Here is a 13,422-nt window from a genome sequence, read left to right on the forward strand (position 1 = left end):
AAAAAAAAAAAAAAAAAAAGGAAAATAACAAGTGTTGGGGAGCACGTGGAGGAATCAGAATACTTGTGCGCTGCTGGTGGGAATACAAAATGGTGAAGCCAGTGCGGAAAAGAGTTTGGCAGCTCCTCAAAAACTTAAGTACAGAATTACCACGTGATCCAGCAAAGCTAACTCCTCAGTATGTACACCCCAAGGAATTGAATGGCAGGACTCCAACAGATACTTGTACACCAGTGTTCCTAGCGGCATTATTTACAACAGCCAAAAGGCAGAAACAACTCAAATGCCCATTAATGGGTGAATAACGAAAATGTGGTATATATACAATGAAATATTACTCAGCCTTAAAAAGAAAGGAAATTCTGACGCATGTTTCAACATGAATGAACCTTGAAAACATTACGCTAAATGAAATACGCCAGACACAAAAGGACAAATATTGTACAATTCCACTTACATGAGGTCCCTAGAGGAGTCAAATTCATAGAAACAGAAAGTAGAATGGTGGGTGCCAGGGGCTGAGGGAGTGGGAATGGGGAGTTAGTGTTTAATGGGGACAGAGTTTCAGCTTAGGAAGATGAAAAAATCCTGGAAATGGATGGTGGTGATGGTTGCACAACAATGTGGTTGTACTTAATGACTGAATTGTACACTCAAGTTAAAATGGTAAATTTTATTATGCATATTTTACACAATTAAAAAAAAACCCTTATGCAATATATACTAAAAAGGCTGAATTTTGGGAATTCCCTGGCAGTCCAGTGGTTAGGACTCTGCGCTTACACTGCCAGGGCCCTGGTTCGATCCCTGGTCGCAGAACTAAGATCCCACAAGCTGCACAGCACAGCCAAAAACAAGGTGAATTTTACTTTATGTTAATTTTTTTAAGTAAATTAAAAAAAACACAAAACACTCAGGGACTTCCCTGGTGGCACAGTGGTTAAGAATCCGCCTGCCAATGCAGGGAACACGGGTTCGAGCCCCGGTCCGCGAAGATACCACATGCCATGGAGCAACTAAGCCTGTGCGCCACAACTACTGAGCCTGCGCGCCTAGAGCTTGTGCTCCATAACAAGAGAAGCCACCACAGTGAGAAGCCCCTGCACTGCAACGAAGAGTAGCCCCCGCTCGCCGCAACTAGAGAGAAAGCCCGCACGCAGCAACGAGGACCAAATGCAGCCAAAAAAAAAAAAAAAAACACCACACTCAGGAATGAAAATACTCTTAGATCATGAGCTTGGGCCTTTGATGATAATGCCCATTTATTAAGCACCTGCTGTGTACTGGGTGCCAGGTTAGATCCTTTAAGCTTATAGTAATAATAATAAGATATTTATTCAGTATCTGCCGTGTGCCTAGCACTATCAAAGTGCTTTGTACACGTGAACCCAATGAGGTCTCCCACTAACTCTGTGAGTTGGGTTCTGTTAACGTCCTGGGTCAACGAGGAGGCGGTGGTGCAGAGAGGCAGCGAGGGGTTGGTGGCCTTGCTGCCTGCGAACCATGTCCTGTCTCCCAAGGCCCAGCCTGGGCGTTTTGGCTCTGCTGAGTGCCCCTGTGGAGGGGAGAGGAACATAGTTCCATACTGAGGACCTCAACCCCGCCCCAGGACCTGAAGCCACAGTTCGTTGGGGGAAGGTGAGACCCAAGTCCAGAGGGCGCCCGACTAGCCTTGCGGGCAGATCCTGCAGCCCCAGGGGACTCAGCTCACGTAAGCAGGAGCCCAGAGGCCGGGATGGGAAGAGGAGGCTCCCTGGGGCCCTGCTGTTTGTGCTTCCAGGAGCGAATGTCCCCTGGGCTGTGGAAGGGCAGAGGAGAATCGGGCCTGTTGAACTGCAGCCTGAGTGTGTGTGTTTGTGTATGTGTGTGTGTAGGGGGAGTGGGGTCTCAGCTACCCCTCAGAACCAAACCCCAGAGCTGTGGGAACTCACCCCTCCCTGACCTGGCACTGCTCAGCGTGGCCAGTCAGGCTGGAGGCTGTTCCAGCACTGTCCCAGTGGGACCTGAAGCCACAAATCAGAGCCAAGGGCAGCCGACAGGCCCTGACATCACAGCCACACACCCAGACACTTCATCACAAAGGAAACGACTTGCCCAAGGCTCCCCTTTGGACAGGCTGACCACTTGATGGCATTCACAGTTGAAGCTGCTACCTGCCTCCACCCCTCTGGGGCCCCGAGGCCTGCCCACCTGGGCTCCCAGAGCATCAGATTGGGCCTCTGCAGGACTGTGCAGCCTAGGGGCAGATCCAGGCTTCAGAGAGTTCTGCTGCAGGGGCCGATGGGAAAGAAACAAGCAGGGGAGTGGGGGTGGCCAGGAAAGGGGACACATCCCAGTTGGTAAAGATCATGACAATGAAAGTAGCCAGCTGCTACTGAATGTCACATGCTAGGCACTCTGCTATGCCTGGATGTGTACTAATGCCCCATTTTCCAGAGAAAGAAACTGAGGCACAAACAGGATGAGTAAGTAACTTGGCTAGTGGTAAAGCCAGGATTTGAACCAGGGCAGCCGGGCTAGAAGGCTGCCCAGTAAATCACTGGGTGTCCATCTCCCCCAGGCAGGCCTGGCATCTCCCTGGGCTCCCTGCCCCACTCCACCTGACTGCCTTGTAGGAGGTGCCAAGCAGGCTTCATGGAAAGGCCTGGCATTTGCTTTGTGAAGGTCACACGGAGGTTGGGGGCGGGCGCTGGTGTGTGTCTGCCAGGAGGGCGCGTGGTGCCAGGTGACACGGCAGTTTGTGGGGCTGGGTGTGCAAGGAGGGTCTGTGTGTGTGTGAGTCGGGGTGTGTGTGCACGCTCAGGAGCCCCTGTGTGCATATAGTGTGGATTTGTACGTGTGTGTGTGTGAGCGGGGTCTGGGTGTTGGTGGTGCCTGTGTGTATCTGTGTATCTATGTCTGTGTCTGTGGTCTGTCTGACCTTGGGAGAGGGTACCTGTGTGCTGCACATGGGCCCTGACTCCTCAGTGGGTATGAGGTTGAAAGCTCCTGTGTGTGGCCATGTGCAGGTGGGAATCGGGCCTGGGTGTGCGTTGCAGTGACAGTGTGTACCTGGGGTCAGCGCAGTGTATGCAAGGCTGTGTGAGACCAGGGTTTCTGTGGTGTTTGTCACCATGGCCATGGGTCACCTGTGGGGTTCTCTTTTTGGCCCCGTCAGCCAGAAGACCCATGCCTAGCACAGTACACACCAGGTGATCTCGATTACCCTGTGTGTGGGTGTGTCTGTGTTTGTGTCCTGTGTAGCTGCGTATGTGGAGTGCGTGTATCCATGTGGGAGAGCATGTGCATGTCTGGGTGTCTGAAGCGGTTGGTGCAGGGGAGCAGGTACAAGGCTGGAGCACCCTGAGAACCTAAAGACCACTTCTCTGCCTCAGCGCTGTCCAGCTGATTCTAAATACCCACCAGGAGTTCCAGCAGGAACCTCCTCCCCACCCCCACCCCAGCTTGGTTTTCATCCTGGCAGCCCCAGCAAGGAAGAAGGGAGGGTAAGGCTGGAGGCACTGAGCAGAGCAGGGCCGGAGGGACGTGGCTTGAGGCCAGTAGCCCGGGAGTGGAGCCTGGGTGATGCAGGACACCCATATTTGCTGCTACGGTGAATGCCAGAAGCCCAGATTTGGGGCACAAAGAGGGTTAAGGGATCCCATCTTGGGTAAGCAGGAAGGGGGCAGGACCCAGCACCCATTCTGGGGGGCACCACCTGCAGGAAGCCCTCAGCAGCATCCAGTTTAGGGCCCGGGAAGGGGGTGAGGCTCCATACCAGACAGACCCTGTAGACTCCCCCCAAGGCAGACTGCTCCCCCACCCTACACACACACACACACACACACACACACACACACAGCAGCCAGAGCCCTCCGGTGGCAAAGGAGGGGACTGGCCGGGGGCCACCCACCTGACAAATCTGCCTGGAGGGTACCAACAGATGTCCTCGTCGCTGAAGGAGAAGTGGACCAGGGACTCAGGGCCCGCGGGGGTCAGTACCAGGGCGGGGGGCCGGGGTCGGGCCCGGGGTGCTGCACTGGAGCGCATGAGTGCCAAGCACCGTCGGGGCGCGCATGGGGACGGCTGCACGGTGGTGCGGCGCGCACTGCTCTCCAGGCCCTAGGTGTCTGCAGCCGCCGCCGGCGCCGCCTCCACACCCGCCCTCCCGGTGACCCCCCGCCCCCAGGGACGGCCCCGGGCGTTCGGGCACCCCCCCACCCCCTTCCGCAGCGCCTGGGCGGGCTCCGCGCCTGCCTCCTCCTGCGGGGGCCCTGCGGAACTCTACGCATACTTCCCGCCTGCCTCCCTTCCCCCGGGCCTCGGAGGGTGCCCCGGGCTCCGGTTTCCCGGGTTCCGAGCCCTCCCCTGGCCCCGCCTTTTCCACCCCTTCCCTGACGTCGTGCTGGGCCCCCTGGAGGTCTCCGAACGCCGTGCGTCCTGCGTGGGGGAACGACTTGCCAGCGGGCGCAGTGCGGGGTCCGGTGACAAAAACCCGGGGGAGGGATGATGGATGCGGGGGAGGTGGAGTTGGGGGCGTGGGGGCGGCATAACAGAGACAGGAGAGGCAGAGGTGAAGACAGCGACACCGAGAGAAACCGGAGACAGGCACTGATTTCCCCACACACACACTCTTCCCGACCCCACGCGGGCCTCCCAGGGGGCTCGACCCCTCCTCCTTATCTCTTCCCGCCCCGATCTCGTCCCCAAATCCGGACGCGGGCCCGCGTACTGTCCCTGCAGCGCCCTCTCTCAGCCTGTGTCTCCGGACTCAGGTTCTAAACAAGTGCACGCGGAGAGTATCGAGGAGAAGGGCAACCAGAGGACCTCTCCGGGCTCCGGAGAAGCCCCCGAAGCCAGCCCGTGCCTACCTCCGGGCCGCCAACCTCCGTTTCCAAGATAAACGGACACTGGAAAGCCAGACCGGATGTGGCCTCCAGGCTCCTCACCCCCAAGCTGCCCGCCGCCGCGGCCCACCCCGGGTCTGGCCAGGAAGGGAACTTCCATTTGCCCTCCTTGCTCGGTGCACGCGGTAATATTCCAGTGCCTCCTGGCAAGGCAACCCCCAGAGGGCAGCGCTGGCCCCATTTCACAGGCCTGTGGACTAAGGATAACACAACTGAACACACGTCCCCACATCACCCTGGATGGCAGGTTGGCTTCACTCCCCCAAAGCCTGACCGCAGCTTCAGGTCTGCACAGGAAGTGGGAGGAACATAGCGTTTATTGAGCGCCTACTGCATGCCTTATCAGATGTCTCCACAGCAACCCTGGCGAGCAGACTTGATTTTTATCGCTGCCCTGTGACGGAAGAAAAAAAGTGAGGCTGACAGAGCCAGCTACGAACCCCAGACCCTGGCGCGCGCCTGATGGCCAGGGGGGACTCGAACCCACAGCCACCAGCGCGTACTTACCCGGCCCACGCCTGGCGACCGAAATCCTGAAAGCCGCGGAGAAGCCGAAGGCGCCTGCGGAAAGTTGGGGACGGGCTGGCAAAGAAGACAGGCGAGGAAGGTGGCGAACGTGGGCGGCGGGGCGCGCGCGGGGCCGGGGGCTCGGGCAGGAACGCCTCGTCCTCGGTGGCCGCCGCTGCCGCCGCCGGGAAGGCCTCCAGCTGCAGTTCGGGTATGCGGCCCAGGCCGCGCGACCGCGCCATGACTTCGGCGCGGGGCGCGGGTGGGGGGGCCGCAGCCTCGGCGGGCGCTGGGGAACAGCGCCGCCCGCCCCGCGCGGCCCACACAGGCCGGCCGCCCTACCCGCGGGCCCACGTGCCCCACCCCTCCCGGCCGCCTCGGCCCTTCCGGCTACGCGCTGGGGCCGCCCCTGGGGCGGGGCGGGCCAGGAGCCCCCACGCGCCGCGGTGGGGACACCCCATAGACGCCAGGGGCCCCCCGCAGTCCCTCTGCCGTCCTCACAATCGCCGGAAGAATCTCTACAAACACCTGGAATGCCCCCAGATCTCTGGGGTGCTCTCACACACACACAGCCTCCACGATGTTGAGAGGTACTACAGACCTCAGGGTCATCCCCAGAGTCCCTCAGACTTAGATCTCCACAATCCTAAGGAGTGCCCCTACTATCCCTGAGCTGTCCTCACACAACCCAGAGGTACCCCCCAAATCCATGGGTTCCCCCACAAAACCCAAAGGTGTTCTGAGAGGCTCCCATAGTCACCGGACACTCTCACAGCTCCCCAGATGTCCCCTCATTGTTACTGAAACATGCCCACAGACTCCAGGGGCACCCCAACAATCCCAGGATGCACCCACAAATGCCAGAGGTGCTCTGAGAGTCCACGAGAAACCCCTTCAGATCCCAGGACAACCACTATGTTTCCTCAGATGTCCCCCAAATCCCCTGGGGCAGTCCCACCATCTCTGAGTCATGCGGAGACCCTCCAAACACCCCAAGAACCCCCCACAGCCACAGAGCATTCCCAAAGATCTCCGTGAGGGCCCCCCCAAATCCTAGGGTCCCTTAGAGGCCTCAGGAAGGCTTCCACAATCCCTCAGATCCCCTCCCCTAGTAGTTCCACAGCATTCCTGAGACGCCCCCAGAAGTGCAGAGAACCCAGCATTACCTCAGGGGTGCCTTAGGACTCAGGGGACATTCCCATAACCATGGGGATGCCACCAAAATCCTGGGGTGCCCCCCATAGATCCCAGGGGCACAACTAGATTCCTCCACAGCTCCTAAGACAGGCCTACCACCCTAGGCTACCCCCAGAATCCAAGATGTACTCACAATCCTTGGGGCACCCCCAGAATGCCCCCCCACAGGCTCTGAGACATGCCTTATAAGTCTTAGACACCCCTAGAGGCCTGGAGTGTGCTCACAGCCCCCTAGACACTCCTAAGAATCCCCCCAGTCCTCCCACTACTTAGCACCTCTGAGGCACCTCTTAGAATTGGGGGCCCCACAGCTCATGAGGTGGCTCCAGGAACCCCACCTCCCCTCAGCACTGACTTCTGTGGGGTCCAGTGGTGGGGACTCTGCATGCCCAGCCACTGTGACTTGGTGGGGGGCATATTATCCCCTCTCACAGATGGGGAAACTGAGACTCAGAGAGATGAAGATCCTTGAATAAAGCCAGCTAGCTAGTTATAATTCCAGAGCCTATCCCTCCTGTCTACAGCTCTCTGGTGTTCGGGAAGGGGGAGAAACTTGTTTAAAATAAGAAAATGGGGCACATCTCTACTTTAAATCTAAATTGCCTCTGTGAATATCTTTCCCTCTCTACCTGTTGGCTCCCATGTCAAGGGGCCCAAAGTTGGATGACCTAGGCTTGAGTCCGGCCTCCGGCGCTTCTTATTCATTTGACCTTGGCCCAGTCACTTCATTTCACTGAGCCTCAGTTTTCCTACCTGTAAAATGGGTAAAGTAACACTACAGACCTCATGGATGGACACATAAAAGGCTCAGAAAAGTGTCTGTACACTTTTCACTGAATGTTAGGACTAATTCTCAGGACAAGTGGTCCTAGCAGCTGCTAGGGCCTTACCTGAAAATTCCCCAACCACAGCAACAAGGCTCCTGGCTGGCTGCACCAAAATGTGTTACCAAGTCCAAGCTTGTACTGCTTGCCACACGACAGGCCAATAAATTGAGTGCTAAGTTATTGGGGCAAGGAATAGTGACTTTATTCGGAAAGCCAGCAGACCGAGAAGATGGTGGACTCATGCCCCAAAGAACTATCTAGTTACGATTATTATTATTGGACAAAACATTTATGGAGAGCTTACAATGTGCAAGCCATGCACTAGACAGAGGATACAGATGATGGTTGATGATGATAAAAAGATGACATAGCAGCTAACCTTCAGAATGCTTCCTGTGCATTTACCGCCTCTAGCTACGATCTCATTTAATTCTCACCAAATGCCCATCAAGTGACATTATTGTCCCATTTTACAGATGGGAAAACTGAGTCTTGGAGAGAAACAATCTGCTCAAGGTCACAGAGCCAATGAGTGGCTGAGCCAGGCTCCAGACCAGTGGTTGTCTCCTTTTATTTCACGATAATCCCCCCGAGTGCCTTTTTAGACGCTCCCTTCCCCACCCACCCCCAAGTTGCCTCCTTCATGAAATGTTAATGCCATAGATATGCTGTATATCCATTTATGTACTGGGTGTTTATCTGGGCTTTATACATAAAAGTAAGCTTTTTTTCACACCTCCATCCCAAGAACCAAATTTCACCCCGTTGGAGGTGATGTCGCCTTGTTGGGAATGCAGGGCTTTCCAACCTTGGCACCATTGACATTTAGCACCATATGATCCTTTGTCCTGGGGGGCAGTCCTGTGAGACAGTAGCAGTGGCAGAATCCCTGGCTCCTCCCCACTAGATGCCAGTAGCACCCCCTCAGTCACGATGACTAAAATGTCTCCAGCCATTGCCACATGTTCCCTGGGGGGCAGAATTGCCCCTGGTTGAGAACTGTTGCTCTAAACCCACTAAGACCCATGCCCTGGCCACCGGTACCCCTCAGTCTAGGTACAAACAGAAAGGAAGGGCATTTGTATTTACCTGCCCTCAGGGTTCCCTGCATTGTTTTGTTGATTCCTCACATCAGACTTTGGGAATAGGGTTCATACTAGACCCATTTCAGAGATGGGGAAGCTGAGGTCCAGAGAGGCAAGTGACTTGGTCAGGGTCACTCAGTCTGGAAGGTGCACAGCTCGATTATGAGTTGATTATTATTATTATTATTATTTTTCCGTGACACGTGGCTTGCAGGATCTTAATTCCCCAACCAGGGATTGAACCCCGGCAGTGAGAGCGCCGAGTCCTAACCACTGGACCACCAGGGAATTATCTCGATTACGAGTTGAGTTGTCTGACTTCAGAGACTGGAATTCTGGCCCAAAGGGCCTTCACGGTTCAGTTTCCTTCTGGCCCCCTGAAGTCAGATATAAACTGAGGTCTAAAGCCAGCCCTGACCATGATCTACAAGGCCCTACATGAGCTGCCCCATCACCTCCATGCCCCATTTCCTTCCAACACCCCTTGCTCACTCTGTCCCAGTCACACTTGCCTCCCTGCTTTTCCTCCAATACATGAGACAGGTTCCCACCTCAGAACCTCTGCACCTGCTATTCCCTCTGCTTGTCAACCTCATCCTTCAGACACCCACATAGCATCTTCTCTCACTTCATTTAGGTCTCTCCTCAAATGTCACCTCCTCAGAGAGGCATTCCCTGACCTCAAGGTCCCTCTTTTCTTCACATCCCATGCGTCACCATCTAAAATTATTGAATGCCTTTCCTTATTTCTTCCTCACTCACTAGTCTGAGAACTCCAGGATGGCGGGAACTGGGTCCATTTCAGTCTTCACCACAGTTCGAAGATGTTCAATCAATGTTTTTTGTTTTGTTTTTTATTTCTGGATTTTTTTTGGCCGCGATGTAGGGCATGCAGGATCTTAGTTCCCCGACCAGGGATCGAACCCACGCCCCCTGCAGTGGAAACGCCGAGTCTTAACCACTGGACTGCCAGGGAAGTCCCACTCAATCAACGTTTTTGGAATGAATGGCCCTGTTGCAGATGAGGAAACTGAGGCTCAGACAGGTGAATTCCTTTCCCAAGGTCACACAGCAAGTCAAGGGCAAAGGCTGGATTTGGGCTCTTACTCAGGAGTGAAAACAGTGGGCTCAGATGCCCCCCAAAACTCTGCCCTCACCCTGCCGATCTGCAGTTCTCCCAGGCCCAAAGCCCTAGTTTCCTGCAACTCAGAGGAGCTTGCAGTCCATCTGTTACTGCTGAAAGACGGGGCACCCTGGCAGCCAGAACCCGGGTTTGTGGTTTGGGGGACGCCCCCTTTCGCTCTGCTGAGGAAGTGCATTTTGAGGAAGTGCAGTTCTCAAAACAACAGCTTCTCGCTGCCCAGCCCCAATGTCGGCTATCTCAGCCTTACCGCAGCCCGGGGGGTGGGCAGATCTTATTCAGCCCGGCTTTACTGATCAGGAAACTGAGGCCCAGAGATGCTGGCCCCAGGTCACACAGCGAGTCAGCGGACAGGGCTACAATCTGAATCTCACCCACTGGTCTGGAGTCGAGGAGACCTGGTTTTTAACAATAATTCTGCCCTTCCTTCCTCGCTGTGTGCCCTTAGGGAAATCACTTGTGTCTCGGTTTCCTCGGCAGGAATGGAAAGCCAAAGATGCCGGGAGTTAAAACGCAGGTTGGTGTTGGGAGGCCCTAGCATGGGCATTGGCTTGGGCAAGTGCGCGCGGAGGCGAGACGGGAACTCCGCGTCCTCAACTTTTCCGCCAAGTTCCTCTCCATCCGCCAGGCGGCCGTCTCCACCACGCTCGGCTGAAGGTGGAGGATGGAGGTAGCGGCCTGGTACCAACCCCGGGTGGGCGAGGACCTCACCCGCAGCCTGCGGTCGGCCGGCCTGGCGCCCGCTGTCCGCGACGCTCAATAAACATGAAGTAATAATACGGGGCGCCGCGGCAGTGATGGCGGCGGCGACTTTGCTCGGGGACGAGAGTTCGGAGGCAGGTCCGGACTCTGAGCGCACACTCAGCCTGTGCCTTTCTTGTCACCCAGCAGAGGGCGTGCGGAGGGAGGGGCGCAAGGAGAGACCTACTCCCGATACACACGCAGGGATGTGGGAGCGCCAGGGACTGGGGGAGGCGAAGACCCCAGTGGAGACCACGGGTCAGAGAGAGACCCCAGTCCGGCTGTATCCACCTCCTCCTGGGGCCAGGCAGAGCCTCCCTCGGTGGGGAGAGTCTGGGGGTTCAAAAGGGGTCGGTACGTTGGCCTCGCCCCCCAGTTCAGGCAAGTCTCTCCACCTCACCACCAGAGTCCTTCTCTTCCTCCAGCTCCATCTGCCTTTTGACAGATCGTGGCGGTGCCGTGACTCAGCCCCACAGGGAGCCGGGAGCGCAGGCTCTTACATCCCCAGGTCTGGAGGGGGGTTCAGATGCCATCTCAGACGTGAGGGGGGGGGGGCAGTGCCCTCTCTTTGGAGGTTCCTGTGATTCAAGTCTGGAGGGCTCTCTGGATCCCCTTTCTGGTGGCTGCATGAACTCTAACGTGGATAGCACTGGAGCTCCCTGTGTGTGCACCCTTTCTGGAGAACTGGGCTGGCAGAATGCTCATTCCTAAGGAGTGAGTTCCCATGAGAGGCCTTTCAGTTTCTCCTTCCTCCTTCTGCCTGGGGGTGGGGGGAGGATGCTGGCACCAGTGCCCTCCCTCCGGCCACAGCCACTGGAGGCTATGCAGGCCCACAGTGAAACAGAAACCTGAGCCCCTGCGGGGATGTGGTTGAGGTTCCTGTTTTCCCTTCCCACCCTACAGGAGCAGGGTCTACGGAGGGCCCACCTCCTCTCCCAAATTCGGGTCCCTGAGTGACTACCAAGCACTCGCTGTGTGAAGTCCTTTACACACATCCCCAATCTCACAGAACTCTCGAAATGATCCCCACAGGGCAGTGACAACAACAGCCTCACTCTACCGATGGGAAAACTGGGGCTCAGAGAGGGCAGGACACTTGTGCCAGGACACACAGGCATCAGATGGGACCTATGTTGGAATCCCAGCTCTGCCATTTCCTGGTTGTGTGAACTTGGGTAAGAAGGAGAAGGCGGGACTTCACTGGCAGTCCGGTGGTTAAGACGCCGTACTTACACTGCAGGGAGCGCGGTTCAATCCCTGGTGAAGGGGAACTAAGATCCTGCATGCCATGTGGCGCAGCCAAAAACAGGAGAAGGGGCTTTGCCCCTCTGGGCCTCAGTTTACCTCACAGGTCACTAGGGATGAAGATGTGTGGAAAAGTCCCCGGCATGGAGCCCAAGAGTGAGCCATGATGAGACGGATCTCACTAAGATAATGACGATGATTGTCACTCAGCCACTGTCCCCAGAGAGTCAACATCACAGAGACCAGGGTAGGGGGAGTCCCTGGGGCCTAAAAAGGGACTAATGTCCAGTTCCTATTGGACCCCGCCGCCCCTCGGGTCTCTCAGGACAGTGACCTGCGCCAGTTTGGCGCGCTGCCCCTGGTCTTGGCATTTCCTGTTGATTCCAGCTTTGTTTTCCCTCAGCCTCTCTCCAGTTCCCTGTGGGAAACAGCAGGCTGTGAGTGCTGGATCCGTGACATTTGCTTCCTGGGGGTGGGCAGGGGTGCTGGAGTGCCCCGAATGGAGGTGGGTGGCTGACCTGGAGGCTGTGGTGTCTGCCGGAGATCCCCAGAGAGAGCTAAAATAGGAGGGTCCCAGCCTAGAAGGGCCTCCCTCAGGAACTCCAGGAGAGGCCTGAATCTGACGGTCCCAGGGGTGTTCCAAGTAGAGGGGCACCCATGGGAGTCAGGCGAAGCACTCAAAGCCATCAGTCACACATGTCACCAGGACACAAAGTCAGACCCCATCGGAACACTAGGTGGTTAGAGGACAGCATGTCAGGGAGTTGGGTGCACGCCCTGAAAGTGAGAGCACCAGCTCTCAGACACGGGGCACACAAGCAGCAGAGAACATTTCACAGTGTCTCAATCACAGTGTCCCCAGGAATATAACATCACATGCCACCATCACTGCATCCCAGAAACACACGCTGTCACAATCACTGTCCTAGGAGCACACAGAGTCACTGTCACAATCACTGTCCTAGGAGCACACAGAGTCACTCTGTGACAAGCACCACATCCTACAGTCAGGGACACAATCACAATGTCCTGGGAGCACATACAGCCACGCTGTCACAATCATAGTATTCCAGTAGCACACACAGTCATCCCATCACAGTCACAGCACCCCGGGGGTGCACTCAATCACCCAGCAAAATCACTGTGTCCCAGGACCACTCGATGTCACTGTCACAATCTCTGTCCCAGAAGCACACAGTCGCTTAGTCACAGTCCTGGGAGCACAGTCGTACAGTCACAATCACCATGTCCCTGAAGCACACAAGTCACACTGGCACAATCACTGTCCTGGGAGCACACAGTCAACATGTCACTAACTATACTATCCTGGACACACACACAGTTATGCTGTCACAGTCATAGGACCCCAGAACGCCAGGCAGGGCATGCAGCCAAGGTAGCCACAGCTGGCCATCCCCCACAGCTGGAGCAAACTCAGGTCAATGAGAGGGTACCCAACTCCCACTTCATCACTAACACTGTTACCTAGGGAGCCAGGGTCTCCCTCACCCTGTGGTGGGACTGTGCACCCCCTGAACACTGTTCCCTCCCTCTGGGCAGCTACTAAACCCTAACACTCCTGCCCTGAGCGGGGGCTCTGACATAGCACACAGGCCCCCAACACAGGGCTCCCCCAAGAGTCCCCCTTTAGATTACTGACCCCAGCTGCAGGGCAAGTCCATGAATCCCGCTCCCAATACAGTCCCCCCACTCTAGAAGGACCCTGGGAGCACCCCAGCCTGCAGGAAGCATTGTGGTTCTAGCAGGCACCCCCTACAGACTGACCCCTAGGC

The 13,422-nt window shown here is 56.3% G+C and overlaps 1 protein-coding gene across 3 annotated transcripts in view; it reads right to left on the bottom strand.

Annotated features, from left to right (window-relative positions):
* The window catches only part of PDE4A (phosphodiesterase 4A), a 37,341-nt gene that overhangs the window by 23,003 nt on the left and 916 nt on the right, over nt 1-13,422 (bottom strand). The window contains exon 1 of one of the 3 annotated variants that reach the window (XM_027085196.1): nt 3,893-4,064. The exons of 1 other annotated variant lie outside the window; for it this stretch is intronic. In XM_027085196.1, the coding sequence (XP_026940997.1) occupies nt 3,893-4,029 (137 nt within the window). In that variant the 5' untranslated portion in view covers nt 4,030-4,064. Of the gene's footprint in view, nt 1-3,892; nt 4,065-5,393; nt 7,972-13,422 lie in introns of those variants that run through there. One more of the 3 variants, XM_027085195.1, reaches the window with a different exon arrangement.

This window comes from Aethalodelphis obliquidens, unplaced genomic scaffold (genome assembly GCF_003676395.1).
Source record: "Aethalodelphis obliquidens isolate GAN/ISIS:26980383/991018 unplaced genomic scaffold, ASM367639v1 scaffold53, whole genome shotgun sequence".
NCBI classification, from domain to species: domain Eukaryota; kingdom Metazoa; phylum Chordata; class Mammalia; order Artiodactyla; family Delphinidae; genus Aethalodelphis; species Aethalodelphis obliquidens.